This window comes from Papio anubis, chromosome 8 (genome assembly GCF_008728515.1).
Source record: "Papio anubis isolate 15944 chromosome 8, Panubis1.0, whole genome shotgun sequence".
NCBI lineage: Eukaryota > Metazoa > Chordata > Mammalia > Primates > Cercopithecidae > Papio > Papio anubis.
Genome location: NC_044983.1, coordinates 20,016,544 through 20,036,484, shown reverse-complemented (window position 1 = coordinate 20,036,484; position 19,941 = coordinate 20,016,544). Strand labels below are relative to the sequence as shown.

Genomic DNA, 19,941 nt, shown 5'->3' with positions numbered 1-19,941 from the left:
GAACCTAATATGTAAACGATGCATCCTACCAAGTGAAAGCCAAATTACATTATGAATGAGTTTCTCAGTGCCTTGAATGCAGAAAAATGGTGAGAAAATTGAGTCATCACATGGCATACCAGCAGTCTTGATATACTGAACTAAAAAAGAACTTACAGTGACTGCTTAATGGGTATAGGGTTTCTTTGTGGGGTGATGAAAATGTGAATTAGACAGATAGTGCTAATGGTTGTACAATATTGTGAATGTACTGGAAGTCAATGAATTCTCTAACTTTCAAATTTTAAGTTTTATGTTATGTAAATGTTAACAAAAATAGAAAAGAAAAGAAAGTATGGTATACCAGTCAGCATTATAGACATTATCATCTAATATATTAAATATATGTTGCTAATTTGAACGTAATTGGTTTTGTGGTTTGTTTTAAATCTGTAAATCAGTTTATAGTTGCACAAGAAGACAACCCTGAGGAATTTACATCTATTTTTATGTTTGTTAATATCTGTTGCATTAAAACCAAAATAATTTGAATCAATACCAGAGGGCTTGTGAGACACCAATAGCCATTTAAAGGGGGGCTATATATTAAGAAAGTTTGAAAAAAAACTGATATGAAAGGCTCATAAATATTATCTATATCTTATTTCTCTGAAACTTTAGTAATAAAAGTTTAATGAAAGTGGGAGTTTAATGCAAAATTTATATCTACTTTATAAATTACTCCAAAACCTTTTAAGATTCTCATTTACTCACGTAACATTTCTACTTGCAAAAACTAATGATTAATTTGAACATATCTGCTTAACAAATATATACTGCTTTTATAAAAGAGGAACAAAGATACCAAGAATCGGATACTGACTTCCTTTTTGGTCCAGGGTACTTCAATTTCTGCTTGATCCTCTACAATTAAACAGGGTTACCAATAAATAACTTCTGATGATTTTAGTGAACCTTTTAATAATTAATGAACTAACTCCAAAGAGAAATCTCTTCCCTGTGCTGACAAATGGTAGCTGTTGTAGATGGGGACACTGCAGTGACAGGAGCAGTGACGGGAACAGAGGGAAACAGCCATGAGCTACTTCAGAATCCTAGGAAATTAGACAAGCACAGTTTGAAAAGTACACTAAACTCAGCTCCTGTGGAGTCTGCCAGCAAAACATCAATTAAAAGTCTTCCCTATTATATGAGTACTAAGAGGTTTAATCTTCTTGGTAACTATTACCGTAAGATATTAAAAGTGCTTCAGCCTGAAACGTAACAGATCAAGATGTTTTAAAAAGCAAACAGTTTAATGACCGAACTCAAGTGTGTTTTGGAAATACATTTAACACATCCAAATAAGATTCATTCATTTATTCGACTAATATGAATTTGTGTATGCCCTATGGTGGTCGTTCATAATCTACCAATGATTATATAAATTACACGTTAATCTAAACGTTTTCTAGCCATGCCAAAAATTCCACAAGATAGGCAGTTTTGAAATTTTTAACCTCTTATTGTGCTATGCATTAAAAATAAGGTATAATTTTGGAACTAACAGATTAGTCAAAGTCTGAGTCTGTTAAGAGCGATCTAAAGGTTGATGGCAGAGTGAGTTTTTATTTTGCTAAGGCCAGTATGTAACAGCAAGGCACTTAGGTCAGTAGTCCGTCGCCTTGTTAACCACTCAACAATGCTCTCCCCTCAACTCTCATTTCACCTGCAAAACTACCCCATATGAAGTAAATATTATTCCTCTTTTTCAAATGAAAAAAAAAGAGAAAAACCCCCAGAAAATTCTACCTATAGAGCAGTCGGTGTTTCACACTGACCACTAATAGGATTACACGATAAAAAAAATTCCAATTTGGGAACTGCCCAGTTAACCAATTTTAAACAGAAGTTAACTCGTTTTTAAACAGAAGAACTCGTAAGAGTCTTTAGTATGCTAATATACGCCAAAAATTTCTAAGAGAAAGATAAAATACATAGTTTCCAACTTTAAGATCAAATAATCCTTGTTGTGGGCAATAGGTGATAGACCAACGAGACACAAAATACTTAGGAAATGCTGCTTTTGTGGCTTCACAAAATTTGAACAGTCATCAAAATTGGGAGATTAATCTTTTGAGACTATCTTTAGAATATGTATCATTTAATACACATAGTAACATTGGTGAAAACAAGCATCAAACATTCTTTACAGAGCAGAAATCTAGTGACCTGCATACTAGGCAAGACTGCAGACTACAATATTCAAATTACATCTATGAAATAAAAGGGCAAAAATTGTTCTGTTGATTGACTGCATCTTCTGGACACAGAGACAGAGGCCATGGTAGAAGGAATAATTATCAGTGATCCACAAATGGCTGCTAATCGGAATGACTTGAGGGTGTTGATCTTAAAAAAAATTAACACGCCACAACGAAACCCTGATTCAGTAGGTTCAAATGTGGTCCCAGGCAATTTTAACAGAGGTAGGGTTAGCAGACATTGTCTGATAGGTGACAAGAGTTCAATAAATACTGTTGTTACTGTTGGAGAGAAATAGTCCACAAAAAGGTTTTGAGAAAACAAAACCCCAAGGGACAGAATAGTGGCAACTACCAAAAAATAAGGAAAGCTGATTGAGTCTGTGGGATTTGCAGACGAGAGAGAGAGAGAGACAGAGAGAGAGAGAGAGAGAGAGATCTGGCCCCATACCACCCCTCATGAGGACTCTGCATGGGCATGAGAAGGGCCATGGTTTTAATTAGTAGGAAGCCCAACACCATTTTATATATAAGAAAACTAAAGCTCTGAAGGTTCAAGTTATTTGTCCAAGGTCATGCCACTATTAAATGGATTAAAATTTAGATCTTGCATTGGCCGGGCATGGTGGCTCAAGCCTGTAATCCCAGCACTTTGGGAGGCCGAGGCGGGTGGATCACAAGGTCAGGAGTTCTAGACCAGTCTGGCCAAGATGGTGAAACCCCGTCTCTACTAAAAATACAAAAATTAGCTAGGCGCGGTAGCATGTGCCTGTATTCCCAGCTACTCGGGAGGCTGAGGCAGGAGAATCGCTTGAACCTGGGAGGCAGAGGCTGCAGTGAGCTGAGATCGTGCCACTGCACTCTAGCCTGGGTGACAAAGCAAGACTCCATCTAAAAAAAAAAAAAAATTTAGATCTTGCTTCGAAATCCAATGCTCCCTCCAAATTCAGTCTAATGAAACAAATTCCTCTTAAAGTTCTATCTATGAGAAAGAAGCAAAAGGTCAAGCTAATCAGTGAAAACTAATGGACACGCCAAATATATGAGTTAAGATTATCTGTATTTAACGGAAAGGAGGGAGTACTGGAAAGATACCTGAACGTGAAGCTTAAAACTAGAGTTTTAATCCTGACTCTCACTGTTTGTAGGACTTTAGGCAAAATGTCCAAATTACTTTAATTTCCAATTAGTTTGTTCTCCTGAAAGAAGCCTGCACCTTGACATAAAAATCAAAAGAAATAATGCATTTGAAAACTGTGTAAACTAGGTTGAGACTTTTGGTTCCAGCAATATGGCAAACTAGTTAGCATCGAAACTTCCTGCCACAAATATCTACAGCTGCTATTTAAATACAAAAATCCTTTTAGATGCCTGGCTGTATTAACTAAAGAGTAGGCAAAATCAATTAGAGCCCAAACCGAAGACAACTAAAACCCAGAGCAGTAAGCATGAAAGCTCCTTTGTGACTGTCCTGATGCAAACGGGAAATGTGGATTTTGGTCTTGGTAATGCCTGCATACAATGCAAATGTCCTTAGTTCAGTTTATCATTTCTCATGATCTAATTCCAACAAACAGCCCAACTGAAAACATATGAAGTTTTTCCTTCATTAATCACACAGATATCACAACCTGCTTTGTGGCGTACTTTCAGTTGTTTGCTATTATAATCCACCTTGTGCGAGTCCCTGCAACTGAAAATCATAGTCAAGATGTTTACGCAAGGTTTCACTCTTTGCTTTGTCCTAATTTATGGAATTCGCATTTTAATAAATCACTCAAATCTCTGGAAATCTGACTTGAATGCCTGCATAGCAACCTATCATATTCTAGTTCTTGCTAATCTCTTGAAACCCATTGCCTCCTTAGCTCCTCGAGGTTTAGTCGGGATGTCTCCTTACGGTTCCTCCGGGTCTTTCTCACCTCAGGAACTTTCAACATGTTATTTCTTTTTGTCTGGCACACTGTCCCCTTCTTTCAGTGAATACTGTCACCCCAAAATAAAAATATTTCATTACAACTTTTTTCTTCACAGCACTCATTGCAATTTATAAATATATATTTATTGGTATAATTTACTGAGTATCTATAAACACTATGAAAGCAAGGACATGTCTATTTTGTTTTCCGTTTTATCTCTAGTATGTAGCACAGTATTTGCCCCGTAACAATATACAACTGAAAAAAAATTTTCTCGTTTAAACCTTAAGCATGTTTACTTGTATATTTTCTTTCATTATGCTAACAATGAAACAAAATTAAGATTTTGATGGCTGGAAAAGTTAAAAATTCATACATTATCTCTAACAAGCAATATACAGTTAGCTACCCTCTACAAAAACGGCGTATGAATTCTTTTTACTGCATAATCATACTCTAAGATTTTTTTCTAGCTTAAAAACTATGTGATTCTAACATCACTTCATTAACCTGATAACAGTTATTATTCTGAACACCATGGATACACAGTAAAATTTCTGCATTCACAAATGAAACACTACAAATATTCAGCTATGGGCAAACAAAAGGGGTGGACCCGGTAGAGAAATGTTAACTGGCTTAACAATGCTTTCTTAATAGACCCACCACATAAATAAAATATAATATAAAAAATGTTACACTGTTAATAGAATAATGCTGTCTCTGTTTAAAAACAAGAGTCAGGGTACTATTTCAATGTTAAATAGACTTGTGTACATGTGCTCAGGAAAGTAATGATAGATCTAGCCTTGAAGCCAAAAATTAGAGAAATTTTCAAATGTATATTATCTATTAAATAACGGTAACAACAATAACACTGTAAAATCCAGCAAAAGGAGGGGCCGGGTGTGGTGGCTCACGCCTGTAATCCCAGCACTTTGGGAGGCCGTGTGGGCGGGTCACGAGGTCAGGAGATCAAGACCATCCTGGCTAACATGGTGAAACCCTGTCTCTACTAAAAATAGAAAAAATTAGCCGGGTGTGGTGGTATGCACCTGTAGTCCCAGCTACTCAGATGGCTGAGACAGAAGAATCGCTTGAACCCAGGAGGCAGAGGTTGCAGTGAGCTGAGATCGTGCCATTGCACTCCAGCCTGGGCAACAGAGCCAGACTCCATCTTAAAAAAAAAAAAAAAAAAAAAAAAATCCGGCAAAAGGAGAAGGAAATTTCCATCACGTTCTAAAACCTTAGAATGTGATGTATGCCTATAATCCTGGCAGTAAAATACTACAGTATACCACATGCCAATGAATATTTTCTTGCCTGTAGAAACACACCTTTGATTCTCTAACAGAGGTCAATGTGAATATTAAATATACATTACAGCCAACTTTCCTTGAATGCTCCCATTTTGTATGTTATTTATTCATGTATACGCCTCTATATCACAGGTAAAAACAACGAATAGCCTACAGTTTAGACAGGTATGAACTTTGTATCACGGGTATAAACAACGAATAGCCTAGCTGCTAGACTACATTAACATTTAGCATCCCCTCTGGCCTACTGAACTGCGGTCCAATTATTATATAAACATATAGCCCGGGCGCGGTGGCTCAAGCCTGTAATCCCAGCACTTTGGGAGGCCGAGACGGGTGGATCATGAGGTCAGGAGATCGAGACCATCCTGGCTAACAAGGTGAAACCCCGTCTCTACTAAAAAATACAAAAAAATTAGCCGGGCGAGGTGGCGGGCACCTGTAGTCCCAGCTACTCGGGAGGCTGAGGCAGAAGAATGGCGTGAACCTGGGAGGTGGAGCTTGCAGTGAGCCGAGATCGCGCCACTGCACTCCAGCCTGGGCGACAGAGCGAGACTCCGTCTCAAAAAACAAACAAACAAACAAACAAAAATTTAAAAGTTAGAAATAATAAAAGAAGAGATAAGAAATAAAGGCATAAAGGAAGAAGACAGAGTTTTAACTGGCATAAAAATTCAAAAGAAAGCTTTTCAGCCCTCCTTATCTCTTTTCCCACGAGAAAACCCTAAATACTGTGTGTACTCCTTTAGAAGACTCGGCAAGAAAGAGGCATAAGAAATTCAAAACAGAACATTAAAGGGAAGAAAGATAAAAGCAATCACAATACTTAATCTTGGAACCCTGAACTTTGATTCACAGAAGCAAAGAATTCGGGGTTTCATATTTACCCTCTGACAAAAAAAAAAGCAAAAAAGAATATTAAGTAAATGTTTCTTAGGAAGTTTTGACATACATGCCCCACACATTGCTAGTTTTCTTGTTCTCTGGAATTCTAAATCATTTTTCCCTTAACAGTTTTGTAAAATATCCATTTGCTTTTCAAGTTTACACTGCTGTATGATCTATGGAAAATGCTTTTTATTAATCAAGTCAGCAAACAAGGAAGACCAGGCAAACAGCATATTTAAAAGAAGCTTCTGGCTGGGCGTGGTGGCTCACGCCTGTAATCTCAGCACTTTGGGAGGCGGGCGGATCACCTGAGGTCAGGAGTTCGAGACCAGCCTGGCCAGCATGGTGAAACTCCGTCTCTGTTAAAAATATAAGAATTAGCTGGGCTTGGTGGTAGGTGCTTGTAATCTCAGCTACTCAGGAGGCTGAGGCAGAAGAATCGCTTGAACCCGGGAGGCAGAGGTTGCAATGAGCCAAGATCGTGCCACTGCACTCCAGCCTGGGCAACAAGAGCAAGACTTTGTCTCAAAATAAATAAAATAATCTAACAGAATAGAAGATTTTAAAAAAGAAGTCTTTTTCTAGATAACCTTGAAACAACAGTTGATAAAGGATAAAGAAAATGAACCTGATTTTCTAACAGTTAAAACATGGGATGGAGAAACAAAACAGACCAAGGGTAGGTAAGATAGAATTGGTATAAACCTTTAAGGGGTATTGGCGGCCAGAGTAGTCAGCATTTCATGATTTATTCAAACTCCTGAGACTACGACCTCTTCTTTTTTGCATTAAATGCATGCCTATTTCATTGCTGGCTGTAAAAAACATTTTACTCTTGTCAGTGGTAACAGAATCAGAGGCTGTTCCAGCAAACAAAATAGAATAAAGTATCAGTGTTTCACCCAAGTCTTGCAGTTGCTGTAAGTTAATAAGAAATAAGGTAGGCATGGGCCAGGTGCGGTGGCTCATGCCCATAATCCCAGCACTTTGGGAGGCCGAGGTCAAGAGTTCGAGACCAGCCTGACCAACATGGTGAAACCCCACCTCTACTAAAAATACAAAAATTAACTGGGTGTGGTAGTAGGTGCTTGCAGTCCCAGCTACTTGGGAGGCAGAGGCAGGAGAATCGCTTGAACCCGGGAGGCGGAGGTTGCAGTGCGCTGAGATTGCGCCATTGCACTCCAGCCTGGGCAACAGAGCGAGACTCTGTCTAAAAAAACAAAAGAGAGAGAGAGAAATAAGATAGGCATGGGTTGGGCACAGTGGCTCATGGCTGTAATCCCAGCACTTCGGGAAGCAGATCACTTGAGGTCAGGAGTTTGAGACCAGCCTGGCCAACATGACGAAACCCTGTCTCTACCAAAAAATACAAAAGTAGCTGGGTGTGGCGGTGTGTGCCTGTGGTCCCAGCTACTTGGGAGGCTAAGGTGGGAGAAATGCTTGAACCCAGAAGTGAGTGGATATCGCACCACTGCACTCCAGCTTGGGCAACAAAGCAGCTGACATCTATATTTACAACATCTAAAGACTACTGAAATGGAATTTCACTATCAAAAAAATATGACTTCTAATTCAACTTGATAACAGATAAACAATCAATTTCCTATACCACTGTTGCAGTAATTATTCTGTCACTCTACTTAAAAACCTTCAACTATACACCTACAGTACAAACTCCTTATTATGCTACAACAGGCACTTCATGTTCTGGTCTCTTCCTACCATTACATTGATTTCCTCTATAGAACCCATATTTGCTTTCCTGGAATGTTACGTGAACATATATATAGCTTTATCTATGGTACTTTGCTTGGTGTGCTCTTATCAATCTGGAGAACACCAGGCCTTTTCAGATCTGGCTTAATGATTCACCACTTTAAGAAGGCTTTCCTGGATCTCCAAGGGAGGACTGACACTTGTGTCTTATGTTCTATGCATAAAAGTGTCCTATCACTGATCTCACTCTATAACCCTTATTGGTGTACATTTCTATCTATTCAGGTCCTTGAACAAGGACACTGTATTTTATTCACATTTATATTCCCATTGCCTAACAATCTGGCACACAATACATGACCAAACAATACTAGCCAAATGAGGGAATGTTTACTGATGTGTGTATCTCACCAAGTAACCAGGAGGATAATAGTATTCTAAACAATACTATTCTATTAAATAGGTGAACATTTAGGGTACACATAAAATATATCTGGTCAATTAGAGAATGTGACAGAAACCATGTTTGAAACCAGAAATGGTAGAAGTTGTTTTAAAACGTATCTTTCTGGATGCCTCTAAAACATTTACTCATTACACATTTCCTTCACTTTCTCAATGTTAGCTGGTGCATTTATATTCCCACTTCAGCAAAACATTTATTTCTAGGATGGATTAGGAAGTTATTGACATGAGTGATGAATCACCAAAAACTTACAAACATCTCTATGTTAAGAACAAAATAATGCATAATTACATAATATTTTTGCCAAAGAGAATGACTATGTAATCACAGATTTACTGACTTTCACTTCACTCTTTAGAGTCAGTTATGCCTGCCCCTCAGCACAGTCACACAAAACAGTTTTCAGGGGGGAAAAAAAAAAAACCCTTTAAATTCAATCTTAAAATAGGCCATCTTAGCCATTTCAACTTAGAATATTTCTGCATTATTTTCAAAGCTCATGCTATTATGAAAAACTTTATGGTAAATAATATTTTAAAATTAGAAGCTGAAGAGAACTAGGATTGCTAGTATATCAGGACTTAGCACCAGGAAAAAGTGATTTCATGGTTTAATATTTCCCTCCATATCCTCCATGTCATCTGTAAAATAGTTACAAATACATAGGAATTTTAGAAGGTTTGTTCTTTGCAAAATGCTTTGGGAGATAATATATTAACACTTGTATTTTTCTTCTTAAAATTATTTCCTATCAGTAAAATTCTGAATTTCTTTTATGAGTTAACTGCTTTCTCTCATCACTTGGCCAAGAGAACAGGACATACACTGATAACAAAATATATCCATTTGCATTCACACACATCTGAGAGGACGAGGATCTAGCTTATTTTTACTGATATCTAGGAAAGCAATCCTATAACCTATGTTCCACTTTGCTTCTAATCCCTTTGGTTCAGTGGCAAGTTTATTCTAGAGTAGCACTGTCCAATAGAAATTTCCATGATAGTGGAAATATTTTATATCTGCACTATGCAATATGGTAGCCACTAGCCTTATGTGGCTACTGAGCACTTGAAACGTGGTTGGCACGACTGAAGAACTTGATGCAGTTCCTGTCAAACTGGGCTTGGATTAGAAACATACTGGGCTGGTACCTCCTCCACCCAAAAGTCAGGCAATAGATTTGAAGGGATCCATCACCAAAGAAGATCTACCAGGAGTCTGCAAATGTTTTCTCTAAAGGGCCAGAGAGTAAATGTTTTAGGCCAAAATGTCTGTCAAGACTATTCAACTCTGCCACTGTGGTACAAAAACAGCCAGAGAGAATACAGAGACGAATGCATGTTTCAATAAAACTTATTTATGAACAGTGAAATCAGAATTTCATATAATTATCATGCAACATGGAGTATTATTCTTTTAGATTTTTTTCAACCATTTAAAACGTAAAAGCTATTCTCAGGGTGCAGGCCATACAAAAATAGGCTGTCAGGCCAAAACACCAGCCTGGTTTGCAAGTCTGAGATATACAAATGTCAGTAAGCACGTGAAGAAATGCTCAACATGTCAGTCATCAAAGAAGTACAAACTAAAAACACGAGATCCTACTAGAATGGCAAAAGAGTGACATACTAAATATTGGTGAAGTTATGAAATAACTTGAGGTACAGTCATTTTGGAAAATTGCCTGTTTCTTTAAAAATGTAAACATACATGGCAGGGCGCAGTGGCTCATGCCTGTAATCCCAGCACTTTGGGAGGCCGAGGCAGGCGGATCACGAGGTCAGGAGATCGAGACCATCCTGGCTAACAAGGTGAAACCCCATCTCTACTAAAAAAATACAAAAAATTAGCCGGGCGTGGTGGTGGGTGCCTATAGTCCCAGCTACTCGGGAGGCTGAGGCAGGAGAATGGTGTGAACCCAGCAGGTGGAGCTTGCAGTGAGCCGAGATTGCGCCACTGCACTCCAGCCTGGGCAACTGAGTGAGACTCCATCTCAAAAAAAAAAAAAAAAAAGTAAACGTACACCATAGGACTCAGCCATTCTCCTCCCAGATACTCAAGAAAAATAAAAATGTACATCCATACAGAGACTGGTATATGAATATTCACAGCACCTTTATTCACAATGACTAAAAACTGGGAACAACCTGAATGTCTCCCAAAGAGTGAATAGATACATCCAGTGTGATATATTCATACAATGGAATACTTGTCAACAATGAAAAGTAACCAAGCACTCCTATTATGCAACAATGAGAATGAATCTCAGAGTCACCTTGCTGAGTGAAAGAAGTCAGAAAACAAGAGTACACAGTAAGTCCATTATATAAAATTCCAGAAAACGCAAACTAATTTATAGTGACAGAAAGCAGAACAGGGTTGTGTGGGGCTAAGGGAGGGACAGACTGCAAAATGGAAATGTTCCATATTTTGATCCCAGAGTCACAGGCATATGTATCTGTCAATTTGTACATTTTAAATGGATGTCATTTACTGTACACATAAAATTTGAGTAAAAAGGAAAGATTTTATTCCACTGGCATCAGATTTACCCAAAAGTCATCTTTTTATGAACCGAATATCTACTTTCGTGAGTGCTGTTTACATTAGAGGTGACAGGTATGGGAGGAATAGATACAAAGTTGGGTCAGCTGGGCGTGGTGGCTCACACCTGTCATCCTAGCACTTTGGGAGGCCGAGGCGGGAGGATCACCTGAGGTCAGGAGCTCAAGACCAGCTGGACCAACATGTAGAAACCCCATCTCTACTAAAAATACAAAATTAGCCGGGCGTGGTGGTGCATGCCTGTAATCCCAGATACTCGGGAGGTTGAGGCAGGAGAACTGCTTGAACCCAGGAGGCAGAGGTTGCGGTGAGCCGAGATCACGCCACTGCACTCCAGCCTGGGCAACAAGAGCAAAACTCCATCTGAAAAAAAAAAAGAAGCTGGTTTTTAAGTCTCACTCTATCAATGTTATCAATATTGACAGGAACTGTGCCTCTGGGAACCTCTAAGGTACATTAATAGTAACCTAAACCAAACAGCTCTGAATGGACAGGTTTTAGGAATTATATGAAATTAAAACGTCTTGCTCACAACATTCTGCTCTCCCTATTTGGAGTGTGTCTAACTGCAGAGTTCCAAGAACTAGCAAATAATCTTTTACATTACAACAAATTTTCATTTGTAACACTCGTGGGATAATGTCCTTATTTTATTTGAATTTTATTTTATTTTATTTTATTTTATTTTATTTTATTTTATTTTTTAAGACTTGGGGTCTTGCTATGTTACCCAGGCTGGACTTGAACTTCTGTACCCAAGTGATCCTCCCAGCTCAGCCTCCCCAGTAGCTGGGACTATAAGCATGTGTGCCCCTGCCTGGCTTATCCTTACATACTCCCTGTTGCTCAGGTTCAATTTGCCTAAAAACAATTTAATACTGGTTTTACGAAAGCCTGAAGAAAGTTGGTCAGTTCTGGAACATTACCAGTTCAAAATATTAAGACTAAGGAAAACAAAGTCACATTTTCCAGTAAGTTTTATTTAATCTTTAAAATTCTTGGGTATGCCCCAGACTAGTTTTTGACAAGACCCTGCAGGGATCCTTAGATGGGTCAATGACAAGCTGAAGATAAAAATATCACCTACTGACACAAAACATTATATTCTAAATAATTTGTGGCTATATACTGGGTAAAATTTAGATTTTTTTTCAACTGAGTACAGATGTATAGATATGAGAAATATACATCGGGTTTCCCAGATGTTTTTCAGAGCAAACTTTATGTTACAGGTTCTTAGAGTTAAGTTAAATTTCATGACTGATTTTAGATGTCTTTTTGGAAGACAGAAATAAAGCACTGAAGTTCAGGAGTTAGTGGAGGTGAATGACGTTAAAAAAAAAAAAAAACAAACAAGCTTTGAAATAATTTTTGCCAAACTCATGACATATGCTTTCAAAACTTTGCAAACAATTCTAAGTAGAATTGGAAAAAATCCTAAGAAAACGCTTCATTTCCCTTTTCTAGCTTTAAATACACCCCTTTAAACCATAAATTGACTAAAACTTTAGGGCAAATGTCTAGCAAAACTCTCAATTCTTTCTGAGACTGCACACTTTAAATATTATTCTTATGCAAATACCAACGAGATCGGCATGTGTCCAACACAAGTTCATATACTTAAAAGCTAAAAGGCCACCACAGCTATAACATTACAATTTCCTGAAGTAGTATAAGGGATATTTTAATAATCTGCTTGTTTTCAGAGGAACCTTATTTTCCAGAGAAAATTATTTTGATTTTTTTTTCCATCTAACTAATGTTTTTCTAAGAGAGGTTTAAAACCCAGGGGTTTTAAGTGAGAATCATTTCTCAGCCTACGGGCATCAACATTTGAGTAATAATGTTAATTTCTTGTCCCATAAGAAATATCTTTCACTGCTTATTGTCCAACTAAGCGACCTCTTTTGTTACTGTTTGGGGCATAAGAGAGCTCAATTTGTGAGAAGTGCTACAGATGACTAGATCTTACAGAAAAAAACTCTGGGAGTTTAAGAAATTGGGCATAAAGAAGAGGAAGAGATATTTAAGTTAGATGAAATGGAAATGTTAGTTTGAGCATAAATATTTTAAGAAATTTTACAAACATGTACATAAGAATTGGCCGGGTGCGGTGGCTCAAGCCTGTAATCCCAGCACTTTGGGAGGCCGAGACTGGCGGATCACGAGGTCAGGAGATCAAGACCATCCTGGCTAACACGGTGAAACCCCGTCTCTACTAAAAAATACAAAAAACTAGCCGGGCGAGGTGGCGGGCGCCTGTAGTCCCAGCTACACGGGAGGCTGAGGCAGGAGAATGGTGTGAACCCGGGAGGCGGAGCTTGCAGCTTGCAGTGAGCCGAGATCCAGCCTGGGCGACAGAGCGAGACTCCGTCTCAAAAAAAAAAAAAAAAAAAAAAAAAAGAATTGAGAGCACAGTGGTATATTGGGGAGAGAATACAAGGATGACAACTGGAAATCCCATCTGGAATGCTTGAACTACAAGGGACTTCACAGATCACTTAATCCAGGCTCAGAGACCAAATGAGTTTCCCAATTAAATGGCATAACACTATAAAAAGCTTAGAATGGTGCCTGGCATATAACAGACACTCAGTTAATATTGGTATTCCCCTTTCCCTATGCCCAACCAAGTCACACTCCAGTAAGTCTTACAATAACCACCACCATGAACATCATCTAAATCTTCCAACAGCGAGTTCTCCGGTCTTCCAGAGATACAAGGTCTTTCAATCAGCTTATTTCAAGGAAAATTCTATTACTATTAGCTCTATACCGATGTTACAGTGCTGCGGTGAGCATTAAATGAGATCAATTAATGCTGGCATGAAGTTTCCAATTCTGCCTTCTCTTAAATACATCCTTCCCATTTTATGGCAGTAGGAGTGTGTGTGTCCCTGTGTGTATGCACACATGTGTGAAGGGGTGAACAGCCATCGAAACAAGTATCAGAAATACTTAGGATCTAGGTTTTTACAACTGTCCTTCCTCCCCCAAGATTTTGATATGCCTCCCGGGTACCAATCCCATTCCATTGAGAATTTCCTAGTAATGAGTCACTATAAATGTTAGGAATGAATGTATTCCTCAGATGTATCGGAATGGGGGAAAAATATAATGGGGTAGTAACTGCCCCCTCAATCAGGGACATGTCGACAAAACCAGTCTCATTACAAATTCACAACTCAATGACCAGGCTTGTTAGGATGCTCAATTCAATATAAGGCCCTGAAAGTAGAATATCATATCTTATATTTCCTTCTATGTGTCTGCACAGTAACAAAAATGGGATATTAGTAGATGCTTAAGTGGTCACCATTAATCATCCTCAAGAATTTAATTCAGTATTTAAAAATTCAGCTTACATGTAACTCTCCAGGAACATCTATCGTGGTCCTGAACTAGGTTTCAAATAAGTCAAAAGAGAAATACTTGTAAATCAGTTTCTTAATAAAATATTGTAAGCATTTTCATCTAAAAAGGCACCCATCTTTAAACTCTAACAAGGTTCATGAATGGCCTAAAATTGTAGGTAAAATTTTGTGTAGGCACACTCTCCCCACCCCTACCAGAGAGCACTAACATAGCTTCCATCACATTCTGAAATAAATCCCCCCAAAGCTGTATAATCACTGCTCTGTACTGCTTCTCCCCCTGGCTTTGAAGCTAAAACTCTCAAGTTACTCAGCTTAAGTTCTAAAAGCAGATTTAAAACTCAAATGACAGGATAGTAGTTAGTGGCAGGGTGTCGGGGGCTACAGGTAGCTGTTGAGAGGGTATCAGAGGACTTCTGGGGCACCGATAATATTGACTTGATTTGGGTGCTGGTTACAAAGGAGTATTCACTTTGTGAAAATTCATCAAGCTGAACACTTATGATTTCTGTACCTGTCTGCAGGTATATATTTAAATAAAAAGTTTTTGAAACAAATAACAAGATGGGTCACTTATACACAGCATATATCATTGCAGAATTTAATGAAGTCCTTAAAAATGATGCACTAGGAGAGGTCCATTGGTAACGAACTGCAGTCTCCAGACAACAGCCAGTGAGGAACTGAGGCCTGACCAGGCCCACTGTGAGTAAACCTGAAAGAAAATTATCTATCCTCAAGTCAAACGCTGAGGTTGAATGCAGCCTGGAGCCCCAGATAAGAGTCTGACTGCAAATGAGACCCCTAACCAAAACCATCTAGTTAAGCCACTCCCAGATTCCTAACTCTGAGAAAATGTGAGATAATGTTAGGTGTTTAAAAAAAAAGATGCAGTTTCAAAACACTATCTTCCTTGAACATAGTGAAGCAGGGAAAGTAGCCTCAGTAGTTGTACCTACAGAGAGACATTAGCTTATTGGTTTAAACTGGCAACTTTCCCACCTTGAAAGGCTGTGGTACAATATTGCTTTCAAAACCCAACGAAGAAAAAAGAAAATACAGCTGGTGGTTATGAACATCAATTTCTGGGTCAAATGGAAGCTAATTTCTCTGTAAGATATATAACAGGGATCTTCCTGATACTTCTTTCTATACCTTCATCTAAATTAGAGATTCTTCCATCACTGTACTGTATTTTTTTACGTGTATGTTAAGTGTCTGAATGATCCCACATGTACTTATACATCCCTTAATTTTTCCCAAGGCTTTCAGAGGAAATATACTAAAATCAGAGTAATCAAGTAAATATATATATGTTTTAAATACAGACATTTCCAGTGTGAATGGAAGTAAAATAATGAAATAAAACACACGTATTATTTGTATAAACCCACGAAAGAGGTATATCAGGGTGGGAGTGGGTAATGGGACATAGTTATTGCTTATCACCCAACACAGATGTAGTATGTTTTGAAATCAATGTATTCTTTCTGTTTTTTTTTTTTTTTGAGACGGAGTCTCGCTCTCTCACCCAGGCTGGAGTGCAGTCGCGCGACCTCCGCTCACTGCAAGCTCCGCCTCCCGGGTTCACGCCATTCTCCTGCCTCAGCCTCCCAAGTAGCTGGGATTACAGGCACCCGCAACCACGTCCGGCTAATTTTTTTGTATTTTTAGTAGAGACGGGGTTTCACTGTGTTAGCCAGGATGGTCTCGATCTCCTGACCTCTTGATCGCCTGCCTCGGCCTCCCAAAGTGCTGGGATTTGAAATCAATGTATTCTTTCTTGTATCTACGTGTGTGCTCCTGAAGCCTGCCAAAAGAGCAACAGAATTGAACATTTCAGCAGCCTAGCTCCAGGGTCTTTCTCATTCTGAATCCTCTGCAGTGCCCAGCACAGAAAGGGCCTTGCACACACTAAGCATTCTGGTATTAGCTGAACTGGAAAAAAGTTAGAAAAGTTATTGTTTTTCACATTTAAAACTCTCAAAAGTTATACGGAACTCCCTTCTCAAAATGGACTACCCATAGCACTTATCATTTCCTTGCGTATTGTTAAAATCTGAAAAAACAACCATCACTTTTGCTATAATCAGGCCGAATTTTTGCACCCTGCTAAAATTTAACCTGACAAGTTGTAATGATTCTTCGCAACTCTCTAGAGTTACACTGGCAGTCAATATTTAATTACTGTGCCTGGAATTTAAAACAAACTATGACTACTTTGCAAATAGTACATTCTGCTAGTATAGTCATAATGCAGAGCCCACTAAATAATACTTCAGGATTTGGGATAAGACCCAATACAACAACATAGTAATTCCAACAAAATCCTAAAATCAGTCTTCATTTCCATTATTTATAGTATAGCTAATTCATATTAAATAGCATATTCGACATATAAATCATATTCTTTCCTTTTCCTCTCGAGCTCCTGAACACCAGCTAGCACTATTAAAACATCTGATTCTTCTTAATCTTTTTCATCACCACTGTTCACTGAGCATTGTCTTCACCTCTTTGCAATAACTTGCCAGCTTTAGATATGTTAAAAAAAAAAAACATGAAAGGAATGGCAACTAAAGATAATTAAACACAAAACACAAGTTTGATTTTTTTTCTCCCAGGCAAAGCTTTGTAACCACCCTCTCTTCAGGGTGAAAGTTAGATAAGGTTATCTGAGACCAAGAGTAAGAAACCCATCACATCGAGAAGCTGCTTAAGGGCACTCTTCTACAGACACTTCCCTATAACATCAAGAGCTAAAAAGCAAACCAAATATTGTAATTTCCCCATTACTAAAGTTTTATAGCACTTAAAATCGTCCATAAAACACATATCCTTAGAAGAGAGACATCCAAGACATAAGCCTGAGAGAACCCGAGAATCATATGACACTCAGCCTGAATTATGAAAAAACTGCTCACCCTGGTGGTTCAGAAAAGCACTAGATATATAATGACTCGACTATTTAGTTCTACAAATGCAACTCTCAAATAATCAGTCATGAATCTGTAACAGACACCTATATAAACTTCACGTTTGATCAGTGTTATGAGAAAAATATCCCTGCCACCCTCCCCACAATTCATTGCAGACAGGTCTTTAATGAATCCTTCAATTACTCATTCTACCTAGGGAAGGGTGTATCTTTTTCATAGGAAGGTTTTCTGCCACAATAAAGTACCACCTTAAAGTCTGTGAGTGCCCAATACTATTAACACTTACTGGTCTAACAAAGAAAAGCAGTATGTCCCATTCTCTCCAAAGAGAAAAAAATTCACTCACAAACTTATCCCGGTGATATGAAGACCACTAAGCACTAATTTAGACCAACAGATTGCAGCTCTTAAAAGTAAATAAAGGCTACAAATAAAACATTGACCAAGATGCTCCCCTTTGTTTTGAAAAGTTAATAAATTCTTACTTCCGTAGATTTCTGAGTGGTGAGTGGGAGAACACCATCTTACTAAAAATAAAACAGACCTTCCTTGGAGCGACAAATGCCGTGAAGATTGCTTTGATGCATCCTGACTTTCACAGGAATGACAACCTTTTCGCTTCAAAAACGTGGGAGATCACATTAAGAGAGATTTCTTTACGGGAAACAGCAAATATAGCACGATGTATATTCATAAAAGTACTGACCCCCTCTGCATTCCAAAGCACGGTTCAGAAATGCTATCTACTCAAAGTCTGTTCTAGAATGCTCACAGACACCCCCCATCCCCCAGTAAGGAAGCGCACTAGATCCAACCTCCAAAGACTTTGGGACACTTAGCCTTATCTTAAGCAAATCTCATTATCATTCTTGTGCTTTGGTTTTTGTTCCTTTAAATGACAGAAGTAATTCCTGCCTACTGAGTCTTCTAAGATGCAAGAATTTTTAAAAATCACATAAAATCTTTCACGCTTCTTAGAAATGGCTGCTATAAAACTCAAGGTGCTACACTATTATTATTATTATCATCATCTCCTTGTATCAACTTTTACTGCCACTTCTGAATTAAGCCAAGGTACTGACTTTGAAACACAAATCCCGTGGTTTTCCATCTGTGGTTAGGTTTCTTGCTATAATTCTGTCCTGACTACTTGTCCCGCACACTCTGAAGATCTACTTTACTGATCTCTGGCCCGAAAATTAAGTATTTTATTTAGTCCCTTCTCTACAAAGAAAGGGGCAGAAGTCACATCACTCCAGATTCTTGCAGACGTATTAAGAATGACATCATTCTTTTCACTTGAGGAATGATGCCATAGAGTATAAAGGCGACACTTCTTGCCCTCTAATCTTTCCTTCCCACAACACAAAACCTGTGCAGTTGGTTACCTAGAAAATTGGAAGGTTCCCCACAATGGACGTGCATCAATAACTGTCATAAAAATATCAGATCTCAGGCACGGACAGGAAAAACTTTATCTAGTTTGCAAGAAATTAAACCCTGCAGTCCTCCAGCTGCTACTGGGTTTGATGTGGGCTGTCCCTTTCTAGGGCCTGTGCCTGTCTTTGAGGAGAGTGGCCTGGTCCCACAGCACGCTCGGGGCAGCTTCTTGAGCCGGATCAAGACCCTTCCGAGCAACGTCTGCACCCAACCCTTCATCTCTCCTTTCAGACACACCCCCCTCCACCCAGTGTTTCATGGTAGGTGTGGGCGCTCAACTCCTTCACTGTGGCTAGGAGGACGCGAGGAGAGGCGGGCCGAGGCCTGAGCACCCATTTTGGAGGACCGGGGAGCTCGGCCCTCCGGGTTGTGCGATTTGGAGTGTAGGAGCGAAGGGCGCATCCGTGGGAGGGGGAAGGAGGCCGGGGTTGCTGGGGGGTCTCCCATATTCCAGGGCGTGAGAGGAAGGCGGCGGGAAAGACTCCGGAGAGCGAGGTTTATCAGCGCGAGGTTTCCTTTTTGTTATCTGTTGAGGGATGGCGGGCGTAATGGGGGCGTCCCCCTCAGGAGAGAGTCAGCAAGGGGGTCCCCCCTCGCTTCACCGTGGGGCGGGGGGGGGCCCCCCGAGGACTTGACGGAGGCCTCCCCTGGGCACGAAGACAGTGACTGACGAGCGTTGTGGGCTGCGCGCGCCGGGACGCCCGTTCCTGCTCCTGCAGCCCCGCGAGCGAGGCGTGGGACCGGGTGGGAGGGGACGAAGGAGGCCCCCGGCCCGGGAGGCGGGAAAGGCCCCGGGGCTCCGGGACGGGCGGCGGCTCCAGAGCCCCGAGTGGCGGCGGCGTGGGCCTGGCGAACCCCCAGCCGGCTGGCGCCCTGTGGGCCGCGTGCGCCCCCCACTCCACTCGCCGCTCTCCGTGGCCGCCTCCTCCCCCCCGCGGCTCCTCTCACCTGCACATGATCCGCCATTTTGCTCCATTCATGCTCCTCTCCGGCCCCCCCTCCCCCCCAGCGCGCACCTCGGCCGGGGCCGCTGCCGCCGCCGCCGCCGACGCCGTCGCCGCTGCGCCTG

The 19,941-nt window shown here is 39.9% G+C and overlaps 1 protein-coding gene across 2 annotated transcripts in view; it reads right to left on the bottom strand.

Annotated features, from left to right (window-relative positions):
• The window catches only part of XPO7 (exportin 7), an 89,117-nt gene extending 69,176 nt beyond the window's left edge, over positions 1-19,941 (bottom strand). For both annotated transcript variants that reach the window (XM_031669418.1, XM_003902493.3), the window contains exon 1: positions 19,821-19,941. In XM_031669418.1, coding sequence (XP_031525278.1) covers positions 19,821-19,838 — 18 coding nt within the window. In that variant the 5' untranslated portion in view covers positions 19,839-19,941. The remainder of the gene's footprint in view (positions 1-19,820) is intronic.